The 12,750-nt window shown below is 35.9% G+C and overlaps 1 protein-coding gene across 5 annotated transcripts in view; it reads left to right on the forward strand.

Moving 5' to 3' along the window:
- sipa1l1 (signal induced proliferation associated 1 like 1) overlaps window positions 1–12,750 on the forward strand; it is a 197,508-nt gene that overhangs the window by 127,345 nt on the left and 57,413 nt on the right. For all 5 annotated transcript variants that reach the window (XM_008103800.3, XM_016991867.2, XM_003214519.4 and 2 more), the window contains 5 exons: window positions 3,931–4,105; window positions 7,021–7,124; window positions 8,799–8,956; window positions 10,549–11,122; window positions 11,903–12,177. In XM_008103800.3, coding sequence (XP_008102007.2) covers window positions 3,931–4,105; window positions 7,021–7,124; window positions 8,799–8,956; window positions 10,549–11,122; window positions 11,903–12,177 — 1,286 coding nt within the window. The remainder of the gene's footprint in view (window positions 1–3,930; window positions 4,106–7,020; window positions 7,125–8,798; window positions 8,957–10,548; window positions 11,123–11,902; window positions 12,178–12,750) is intronic.

Raw genomic sequence — 12,750 nt, forward strand, 5'->3', positions numbered from 1 at the left:
TGGATGGAACTGGAAACACTAGTTGGGTCAGCCTCTTTAAGGATGTAGCATATTGCAGCAGTAAAAGGCACAGAAAGAAGAGCTGAAGTATGTTTTGCGAGCAAAGGGGGTGCCGAAATTAGTTATATTTAATTTCACAGTATATGATTTCAACAAAAGGATTGTTATCTTAGATGCTACAAAGATATAAAGAAATGGATTTGTTGATCACTGAAGCTTATAAAAATGTCTGCTAAGAAGAAAATTATCACTGACTGAGCTCCATTTGTTTAATGAGTCAGTTTCCCCCCTTGAGGGTTGCTCCAGTTCTTGGGTGGTGTCTGCAATGTAATGTAGGATTAAATCATGCCTTTCAAATCGATGAGTTACGTATTATTCCCTACTGCATTTAGTTGTAAAATATCCTTTAATATCAGTAATGCCTGGGAAGTTGGATTGCAGTTCAGACCTCTGTTAATTCGACAAGCATCATTTGTTTTTATGACTGTCTGCCATGTTTTGTTTCTTCCAAAACCCACTGCAATCAAGCACCTTAACTCTCTGTATACCAGTACAACGCTGCACAATTTTCAATCATGTGAAAGTGCTAAACCTGTCATGATTGAATTCAGGTTACCGTATTGAACATAAGCTGAGTTTTCAGCCCCTTTTTTGACCTGAAAAAGCCTCCCTCGGCTTATAATGGGGTCAAGGCAAGGCAGTGGAGCCTGGAGGCCATTGCTTGCAATCTCTCTCTCTCTCTCTCTCTCTCTCTCTCTCTCTCTCTCTCTCTCTCTCTCTCTCTCTCTCTCTATATATATATATATATATATATATATATATATATATATATAAATGTACTGCTCTTTGTAGGATCGAGTAAACAACAAAACCATTTGGCGTTTGGTGGCCACAAAACGCCTACCAAACCTATGAGTGACCACCATGAATAAAAAAACATAAACACACAGCAACAAAGACCTGAGAAAGAAAGAAGATGATACAGCACTGGGGGAGGGGGGACGGGGACCGCCAAGGGCATTTAGATGAGACGCGTGTACATACACCCCAGAGGCAGGAAAGCTCCCTCAGTCTTGCCCTCTGGGAGGGGGCACCCAGCTGCTCACCAGCCTGCCGCTGTCTGTCAGAAGCCCTATGAGCCACCCTAAAAGTGTGAAGAGACGCTTTTCGCCTTTCCTGCTTTTTAAAATTTTGTCTTAATTCAGTCAGACGCTTTTCTTTCGAAGTGTGCCCCCTCCCCTTCCCAGCACATGCCTCTTTTGCAGCTCTTCCATCCGTCCTCCCTTCCTCCGGCCGGAGCCGTGCAAAAACGCAAGAGCTGGCAGGTGAGCGGGCAGAGAGAAGGAATACAGAAGAACCGAGAGAAAAGAACAAGTGGCGGCTTTCCTTGAGTTTCACCTCAGTTGCTTGCCAGGCACGCTCTGAAGGGCAGTGCCTCGGACCCATTTCTCCTGTCAGCTGGGGGCTTTCCCCTCCTGAGGGAAGTCAGTCAGTCAGTAGCCTTTATTTCGGTCAACAAACCATTGGCTAGGATCAAGTTACAGTTCAATGATGGAATACAACATTGGAGTAATTTATGACATTGCATTTGGCTTATAACAAGTATCTCCATTCTCTATTGTTTATTTGGCTATCTTTATAATCTAAAACAAAAACTGATTACCGATTAGTAAAACGTCCCCTAGATACTCTTTGTTACACTCTCAACACTTACAGATTTTTCATGAAGCACTTACGGCTTTTTGCCACTGAAAAGAGAAATTTGGCCACCTGCTCCGTTACCCTTTTGTCAAGATCAGATAGTAAATAACTGCAGTACCGATTTAGGGTTCTTCCTGGCCAATTAGTGGGTAGAGGGGATATTAACCTTAGTCTATCACCTTTATAAATTGTACAAATAAAAAGTACATGTATTACAGTTTCGACATTACCCTCCTGGAGGAAGTCTGTAATATAATTTTATTGGTATCTATTTTTAGTTTTGAAATTTACCAGTAGCTGCTGCATTTCCCACCTTCGGCTTCTACTCGAGTTAATAAGTTTTCCCAGGTTTTTGTGGTAAAATTTGGTGCCTCGGCGTATATTCGAGAATATACAGTGTATGGCATCATATTGATATTGATAAGTCTTGTGATGCCAAAAATATTGCTTTGCTGCCTCATCATCAGTCAATTATAATCATCATTATGGCTAAACTTTTAAATGATTTTAATTTGAAATGATTTTCATATCCAAAGACAATAATGGAAAATATAGGAAAACATAAGGCAAAGCTGGTCTGATATGGTATTAAAGCAGGCGTGGACAAGTGGATTGATTTCTGTGCCCAGTCCTCTCCAAAAGCCACATATCTGCATGCATATCTCGCCTGCCCCCCAAAAGCAAGAGCATCCAGACATCCTTTTGCATTTTTTACAGAAGCGCTCATTAGAAAATTATGCAGGAGCAGCATTTAATCTTTTTTCCAGCTGGGGAATATGTGTGGGATTGGAATCTGGGGAAAAACTCCAGTAGGCATGCTGTGTGCAACCTGTGTGGTACACATTTCCTAGCTGTGCTTTTCGAGATCGAAATCAAACTTTTGGTATGTCTTTTTTTTAAATCAAAGGACCATTGTGCAAAAATTGCAGAGTTATGCAAGGAATGCTCAGAGTTCTGGCCTCCTTCCTCTCATATGCTCAAATAGGGGGAAGGGCGTGATTGGTAGCTTCTTTCTACCTGAAATGCCCACATGTCTATATTATTTAGAGAGCAGGAAATGATGAGACCAAGCAAAGCCATCCCCTCCTAATCAGAGTAGTCAGAGAGAGACAAATGTAGGCATCTCATTGCACAGAAAGGTCATGAGATAATGCTATCTGGTAGAAATAAAGTAAATTATAAAAGTATTGTTCTGAAAGACACATATTTGTCCCTCTTATTCAAGTAGGCTAAGCACCTCACATGCATGTGAATTCTGATTTATTTTATTTTTTGCTTCTCTGTAAGCCCAGATAAATGTCTTTCTCTTGGTCTAAGAAATACCTGTGTCATCTTTTTATCTGTCCTTGAATTCCGGTGGTTGTTATTCCTGCCTGAGGGTAACACTATATGGAGTTTGTCTCTACAGAGCTGGGGTTTTTGAGATATTTTTCAGTTCCTGTTTTAGTTGCTAACTTAACTGTTCTGAGTCTTACTGAGGAGTTACATTTCAGTTGTATACTATAACTGACAGAGATTTTATAATTTTAATATTTGTTGGTTTTCATCTTTCTGTGTTATTTTGATTAATAATTCTGCTTTTTAATGTTTGCTTTTAATGTTCATTGATTCCATGCTTTTTGTTAAGTCTACAAGAGCCTGTTTGGTTCATGCATAAGAAATTTCAATTACAGTAGTCTCACTTATCCAACATAAACAGGCCGGCAGAATGTTGGATAAGCGAATATGCTGGATAATAAGGAGGGATTAAGGAAAAGCCTATTAAACATCAAATTAGGTTATGATTTTACAAATTAAGCACCAAAACATCATGTTATAAAACAAAATTGACAGAAAAAGTAGTTCAATACGCAGTAGTGCTTTGTAGTAATTACTGTATTTACGAATTTAGCACCAAAATATCACAATGTATTGAAAACATTGACTACAAAAATGTGTTGGATAATCCAGAATATTGGATAAGTGAGACTCTACTGTATTTGTATATTTTGTATCCTTTGTCAGAGTGAAAGTAGTAGCTGAAAAACTTAGTGCGGCAATTTGAAATACAGCTTTGATGCATGATGTAACTCAATTTCATGTGTATTCATTATATTTTTATCTTTGTTAAAGAAGAAAACAGTGGGAACTTTTGGAAAGAGTTAAAAGATTTCTAGATCTTCTAATACAGCATAGATGCTATAAAATCTGATGAGTTTGCAAATATTTACTTTCTGTTTGTGTTTATAGCTAAGCTATCAACTTAAAGTGGGGATCATGTACTGCAAGTCTGGACAAAGTACAGAAGAGGAAATGTATAATAATGAATCGGCAGGCCCTGCCTTTGAAGAGTTTCTTCAGTTACTGGGAGAACGGGTTCGGCTCAAGGGATTTGAAAAGTACCGTGCCCAGCTAGACACAAAAAGTACGTCAACCTTTTTTAATTAAGATTAATAAGACACCATTGCTATGTATAGTGGGCCCTTGGGATCCACTCGGATTTGGTTCCAAGACCCTCAATGGATATCAAAATCTGTGAAAACTCAAGCCCCATTGTATACAATGGCAAAATGATGTCCCTTATATAAAATGGTAAAATCAAGGTTTGTGTTTTTGGATTAAAAAATATTTTCAACCCTTGGATGGCTGAATGTATGAATATGGAAGACCGTGTCAACCAATAGACTTGATAGCAGAATAATGGACGTTTGGTGAAAAACGCCAATGTGACAACTTGTCTTTTTTATGGAATCGTTTCTGAAATGCAAACATTTTATTATGCTTTTGGGGCTGCAAGGTCCAATTTTAAAAGAAAGTGGGAGCCTGCAAGAGGTAAGTTGATTGAAGAATGTGAACATTGGGTATTGCCCTATATAAGATCCCACAAAACTTTCAAGATTTGTTACTTTTGTTCTTGCTGAATATCTATATAGTTCCACATTAGCAAATTGAATTCTTTAAAGCAATGTCACAATTTCATGGTTTTGACATTGATTCATGGAAATATATATATATATATATATATATATATATATATATATATATATATATACACACAACCTTTTTGCCAAGATCTTGAAACGAGAAACCGAAATACAAAACACTTTAGAAAAAGGTAAAATGAAGTAACTTTTAAAACTGACATTTAACATGCAATAAATACCTCCCTGTGAAGTTCTTGTTTTTAAAAATCCCACACCTGTAGCCTTTCTTTGTGTGTTGCTTAGATTGACCCATACATATTGAGGTCCACAGTTATGTCATTTGTGGTTTAGGAAATTAAAATAAAGAATGTGCTGGGAAAGTAGAAAAGCATTTGCAAACAGTGCAATGAATTTCCTGTTGCCATGGTTTTGCTATTGCCAATGACTTAACTATAAGCAATGTAGAGAGAAACTATTAAACATGAAATAGTGTAGAATATTAAAACCTGATTGTATATATTTAGCAACTCTAATGTCAAAATCAAAAGTGCAAAATTGAAATTACTGTATTTCTTTTCAATTAAAATGACCTTTCTGTATCCCTAGTCAGTGCCTTTGAATTTGCTTTTTCTCTTGCTACATTTGGGGTCTTATGCAAGAAAATATTTAGCAGAGTGGGAAGGGGGAAAAGGGAAATACTGTTCATTCTTCAGGTGATTGTTGAAAAGCTTTTTTCCTAGCTTTTTCTGAAATAGGATTTGTTTTTAAAACCCCAGTGTACCTAATTTATTCACTTTTGAACTATTTAATAAGAACTATTGATTTTTTTAAATTACTATATGAACAGCAGAAAAATGTATATAGGGAATACACATACAAATTGTATTAACATGTGTGATAGGTACTCAATTTGTGGGATTTTAAAAGTTATTATTTGTGCACTGCTTTTGAAAATGACTGTTGACAGTAAAAGCATGTGCATACTTGTTAGATAATCCCAAATTTCAAGTTAGTATGTTGATCTAATTTTGCAAAGCCATTAATTTGCAAAATTGAACTTTAAGGGGCCTAAATCCTGGAGGCACCAGGTGCGATTGTGGAAGCTTAGTAGGGATAGCCCTGGCTAGTATTCGAATGGAAATTGCCAAGGAATATGTGTTGTTGGCTATGTTTCAGAAGAAAAAAACTTCCTCTGCATAAGTCTTGCCTAAGAACGTTTTATGACATTCATGGGGTTGCCATAAATCAGTGAGTGACCTGAAAACATACAAGCACACACATGTGAACTTTGTTTTAGGTAAAAACATGGACCCAATGAAAAAATCTTTGCTCCCTTTTTCACAAGATAATTACTTTAATGAGTGTATCTTGTTTAATGTGTCCTGTTTGGTGTCTGGCAAATTCACTATCTGCTTTATATGAAGTTATGGTATTGGCTAATTCGGTTTACATTCCTCTGACTTAATAACAAAGTCAGTATCTTAAGGAAAGGTAATTTCATCCCAGTTTTCTGAGATACTTAATAGAAGCTTTAAATTAACAAGTCTGGGCCTTTTCCTGTAATATATAGTATTATGCAAAAGCAAAAAAAAATAAGGCCCCATAAACCAATAAGTTTAGAACAATTTACTCTATTTATGTAATTCTTTTAATTCTTGGTCTAATATTAAGTTTCATGTAGTTAAATTTCACACACATGCTTTAAACAGTGAAGTGTTAAACAACAGAGTTTTAAAAAAATATCAATACTCAAAATTATGCCTATATTAAAGGTATGAGTTTGAAACACAATTTTAGACCAAAATTCCTATGTTAGAAATGTTATAATAATTTTCAAAAAATGCCACAATCTTTCTGAGCCTAACACTTTTCTTACTCTCCCCCCCCCCCCGTGTTAAACATTTTTCTTTACTATAAATCAACACAATGGTTTAGAAATAACCCTTGTACTTTGTTCAAACATGTAACATATAGTTTTCTCATTGTCCATATGCAGTTAGAATTCATAAGTACTTCGTCCTTGAATTCATAGAAATCGGAGGAAAATAACCCTATGTTATTGGTCCTCCACATTTCTTCTTAATGGATATCTGAATAGCTGGTCCTCAACTATGCTGACTGGGTTTCTGGATGTTATTTATTTCTTGTGTCAGAAGTGAACCGGGGGTACAAGTTGTAATAAATTTGCAAACATAGAAATTTTTTAAAGAAAAAAAAACTTGGCATTAATACTAAATGTCTTTTGCCCAGTAGCTGGCCACTTGGAATGCCTCCGGTGTTGCTGTTAGAAGGTCCTCCATTGTGCATGTAGCAGGGCTCAGAATGCATCTGATCCATATCCATGCAACTTTAAGATGACATAATGTAAATTGCAAGGATAAATTTGATTTTTCTTCTTATATTATTTTAATTGCAGCCGATTCAACTGGAACTCATTCTCTTTATACAACTTACAAGGACTATGAAATCATGTTCCATGTTTCCACCATGCTGCCATACACACCTAACAACAAGCAACAGGTAGGATCCACTTTCAATATGTACAGAATTTGATTTGCTGTTTCCAGGCATAATGCTTAACCATGTTTTAGCACCATGGGAATGAACAAAAGCAAGCTTTAAACTCTTACACTCCTTTACCTATCACCTCCTTTGCTGCAGCCATGAATTGGGGATGGGAATTATCTATTTCAAGTTTTAAACTAACCAGAGTTTTACATTATGTCTTAAGTTGAAGAAAACCGTGATTAAGTTATAGATTGTTAAGAAGCCTCAGTTATAAATTATGGTTAATTAACATTTGCCGTAGTACTTTACACAGAGTTAAACAAAAAATCTATAGGTAATAATTACTCCAGGGATAGGCAAAATTGGTGATACTTCGAAATAGAGGTCTATAAAATGCATCAGCATGTGTAGATGTAAACCATACCACATGGCAAAACCAATTGAGGAATGTGTGCTCTGCTGACCCATACATGCTCATTGGGACAGGGGCTTTGCACTATAGATGTAGACATTTTAAGATGGGCAATGCAAGTTCCTGATCTTGCACTTGCAAATACACTTCCTCTTCTCCTTAACTCTAGTTTGGTTTAGGAGCCACTTAAGTTCTCCAGAACCATTTTTGTGTCTGTACCCCAGTTTCCTTCAAAAATATTTTTTACCTAAATGGTGCCTGTTGCCCTCTAAATACAATTTTGCTTTCATCCTAGGCAGGAGAAACCTTTTTATATTCAGTAGAGGCATTTTCTACTAACAGGAACTTCCATATCACTTCCTGTTGTAGAAACAGCCTAAGGGAAACCAAGACAATGGTGAAATTACTCCCCTGCCTACTACAGAGCATTGAAGCCGTGGTCCACCATAGGCCAGTGAAACCCTTGAACCTCTGGCAGTTGTCCACTTTTGCTCTAGAGGAATGCTGTACTGTATTTTTTTCCCTGCAGTGACACTTGTCTTAGTTCCTTCTTCATTTATTTTGAGGTGCAATGGCATGTTAAAAAATTGCATAAGTATCAGAACCAAACAGGTAACCTACATTGGAATCTGTATCTGTGTTTTTGAACAGTAGAATTATAACTATTATTAATTTATGAAATTACCATGATTTGCTCAAAGCTTGTATGTTCATTTAAAATGTAACTAGTTTGAGTCACAGTTGCTACTTATCTCAGCTACTATACCTAATGTTAATCATTATAAGAATATTTGGATTTCTCATTCCCATAGGAGACTTATTTGAAACAAATACAAGGTTGATGGGAAAGTAAAAAAAATAATTTAATTCTTGATAGTGCCTTTGTTAAATAAGAACATACTTTTTTCAATATAGTGAAGATTATTATCTAGGTTAGTACCTCTAGCATTTTATAATGACTGAAAGAAAATAGAAACGCTATAAAAATATAAATATAAAAATAGCAAGATAATTCTTTATATGAAAATAGATCTGAACCTGTTGTTATGGTAGCTGGAGTTCCAAGAGTTTGCTTCAGCATGTCAGATATTGGCAAATTTCTCATTTATTTGTTCAGATATGTTGTGTGTTAATGCTGGAACAGCTTTTGAATGGAAAAATAGTCAATGATTTGTTATGAAATTTAAAAACATTAACTGTAATAATGAATGATATGATGTAAGAATAATACAATGTGAACCTGATTTCTCAAAAGTCTTCTCTTTACCACACAGCTGTTAAGAAAACGACATATTGGAAATGATATTGTAACCATCGTTTTCCAAGAACCTGGAGCAGAACCATTCAGCCCAAAGAATATTCGTTCTCATTTTCAGCACGTCTTTGTTATTGTTCGAGTGCACAATCCTTGCACTGATAATGTCTGTTACAGGTAGGGTTCCTGGTGTAACTGTTAGCTCATAGTAGCAGGTCTGTATGGGCAGACGTTTATAAAATGTGTTGATAATTTTTAGTAAAATAATTTTGGGTACAATTAAATCAAGCACTTGGCAGATTGAAAACCATGGAGCATGGGGGAATGATAGCATGTGTGTCCTCTTTATCCACATATTCAATAACCCATAACGTAAAATATATTCACCACCATAAAAATCACCCAAAACTGAAAGCTTGCTATTGCCAATTCTTATAAGGGACACCATTTTACTATACCATTGTATATAATGGGACTTGACTATCCATGGATTTTGATATCCATGGGAGGTCTTGGACATCAGGGGCCCACTGGACTTAAAATCCAGCCATAGTGAATTTTGTACCGGACTGCATGAGTTAATTGTATTTTTAAAGTTAAATTTGAAAAATTAAAGTTCAGAAAGTTGAAAGGCAGGATGAAAGCCTAAGAACAATATGCACCATCTTCATGGCAGTTGCTTCCTATTACTGGAAATGATACATTTCACAGAGTGCAGACCCAAGACTGGTTTTGCAGCCAACAAACACTTCCAGACCACCCTTTGTCTGTCAGAAAGGGTTTGAATTGCCCTCTAGTAGCAACCATTCACTTGAGAAATGTCCATACAACCAAATTGCTGTTGATAGCTTATGTGAGTCATTTGTTTCTCATGTGAAGTTGATAGAGAATTAGAGGCAGAAAATCCCAAAGAAGCAATTGCACTATTGTTTGAGACAAGACCTTTGACCTGGATTGAAGAGGCGAAGGCTGTGTTTTCTGTTCTCCTTCGGACAGCTAGTACATGCCACCCTGGTTTTCTTATTTAACTAATCAGTTGCAAAGAGATCACATCAAACCTGGAATCCAAGGTTCATATAGAAGATTGCAAGATAACTAGAGACTTAAAACTTCACTGCTATAAACTATTTTAAAATAGTTTGTGAGAAATATATGCAATTGCTGGATTAACAAGCAACTAGACTGTGTATATATGAAAATGAGGCCATACGTAGCCACATCTTATCTTGTCAATGCTGTTCTGTTAATCTTTCCTTCAATCAGTTAATTCTGCATTTTTTCCTCTGGCTACCTCTCCTTGTGTACGTCAGCTCCTATTCTATTATAGTTCTTTTCTATGGCCAAGAGAGGCCTGATAGGTGATGACCTTTGACGACCTTTCATAGGCAAAAATGCTTTTGTTAGTCACATTTTTGACCTGTAAGCTGATTTTAAAGGTTATTGTAATTGTTATAATTTAACTGTTTGTTTTTAATGTTTGTGTTTTCTTTTCCTTGTTTTTAAGTTAGTTATTATATATTTGAATGTATATTATTGTCGTTTTCCCATACAGTTATCACACCAGATCTTTAGATAAGCTTTCTAACTGAAGGAGCATGAGTTCAATTACATTTTCAAAGATTATAAGTAAATGGTTTATTGATTAATAAGCTCCTGCTGAAGAACAAACTTGTGTAATTTATGAATAATGGCATATGGCATCCTTAAAGATTATTTCTTTCTGTTCAGTAAACAATAATGTTAAGTCATGTTTTCTTTCAACTTTGTAGCGTTGCTGTTACAAGATCCAGAGATGTACCATCTTTTGGACCACCAATACCTAAAGGCATCACGTTCCCCAAATCAAATGTATTCAGGGACTTTTTACTAGCCAAAGTGATCAATGCTGAGAGTGCAGCCCATAAATCAGAGAAGTTCCGTGCCATGGCCACCCGAACCCGTCAGGAATACTTGAAAGATTTGGCAGAAAAGAATGTCACAAATACACCAATTGATCCTTCTGGAAAATTTCCTTTCATCTCATTAGCCTCTAAGAAGAAGGAAAAATCCAAGCCTCCTCCAGGAGTAGAACTCCACAGTTCTGGTGCCGTTATTTGGAGTCTCCGTGCTAAAGACTATAGCAAGGGCATGGATATAGATGCTCTCCTTGGCATTTCTAATGAATTTGTTGTTATCATTGAACATGATACAAAGAGTGTTGTGTTCAATTGTTCCTGCCGAGATGTAATAGGCTGGACATCAACAAACACAAGTGTCAAAATTTTCTATGAAAGGGGTGAATGTGTTTTTGTGGAAAGTTTCAAAAACCATGAAGATATCAAAGACATTGTCAAAAGGCTAGAGGTTAGAGATCTTTCTCCCCTCCTCTATTTTTTTTCACTCTCTCAACTTCAGGACTGAGTAAATTAAAAACTGGGTTGGATGCATGTTTGGATTCCAATTGTAGACTACTGAAATAAAATCTACTATTTGCATTGTCATTGTGTTTGTTATATCAAGAGCATAATTTTTTAGTCAAATTCTCACCTACCTGAAGTTGTAAAAAGACTAGGGCAAGGAAATATTTGTTGACTATTACTTCTTTAGTGAAACCATTAAATATTATAATATTAATGTTAACTATATTCCTAGAGATTGTTGTAAGAAAAGTTCTTGTGAACATCATAAAAAAATAACATTATTGAGACCATGAAAAGAAAGTTGCATTTTCTGTTGATTGCATTTAAAAATATCATTAGCAGGATCCATTTGGAAAAAGGATAGAAATAGACAAAATAATGTGTCTTTCGTATGAAACAAGGATATGAAACTCCTCCCTGAGTATTCAATATATATTGCTTACCTTAATGTGTCTGTAATGTAACACTTTAAGGAAGTTTTTTTGGAGTACAGCTGATCATATATATAAAAACAAACTGCTGAGGAAATTAGTTACACTGAATCTAAATGTAACAATAGCTGTAGAAATTAGGGGTCTCATTTTCTCGTCTTGCTTCATGCTTTATTGTTAAAAGCTATCTCATTTATTTATCTTTTCCTGAATATGATTCATTATACTAAACTATTTCAATTGTACTCCCAAATTCTCTCTCTCTCTCTCTCCCCCCCCCCCCCCATTTCCAGCTTGTGACAAAGGGCTGCGAGTCGGTGGAAATGACTTTACGTCGAAATGGATTAGGCCAACTCGGTTTCCATGTGAACTATGAAGGCATTGTAGCTGATGTTGAACCCTATGGCTATGCTTGGCAGGCTGGATTACGGCAAGGGAGCAGATTAGTGGAAATTTGCACAGTGGCTGTAGCTACTCTAAGTCATGAGCAAATGATAGATCTCCTACGAACTTCTGTTACTGTGAAAGTTGTCATTATCCCGCCTCATGAAGATTGTACCCCACGAAGGTATGAAGGGTGGAGCAATGGATCAGTTAGTATCTGCTGTTGACTTTGTTCATCATACCTCCATACAGTAGCACTGCAACCACTTCAAACCAATAGCAATCTATCTATAAAAATTAATTTCCAGTTCAGAGACATATAATGCATATTTTACATTCTGAAAGCTTGTACTAGAGTATTGTTATTATTATTTTATTTATTTATTCACCTTTCTCCCCATGGGAATTCAAGGAGGTTAACAGCCACACAATCTGGTCACAGTTTAAAACAAAGCAAATTAAAATAAAATAAAATAAAATAGTACTGTGTGTATTTAGGTTAAAATACAGTTAAAATGTAATGAATACAATTAAAATTATATTTAAAAGTCACAATTCCTCCAAAATCCTACCTGCAACCTCCGCAGCAGAATGCTGGGATATCTGGTTATCTGAGTTAGTCTGCTTTATATAAAAAGTCAATTTTCAATTACATTAATTTGGACAATAAGATAGACTTCAGAAGAGGTTGGTATGCCCCTTTAGGTTATTAATATTTCTGTCAGAACCACATGACAGTAGTGCTGTGTCACATCAC

The sequence above is a fragment of the Anolis carolinensis genome, chromosome 1 (assembly GCF_035594765.1).
Source record: "Anolis carolinensis isolate JA03-04 chromosome 1, rAnoCar3.1.pri, whole genome shotgun sequence".
In the NCBI taxonomy this organism is placed as follows: domain Eukaryota; kingdom Metazoa; phylum Chordata; class Lepidosauria; order Squamata; family Dactyloidae; genus Anolis; species Anolis carolinensis.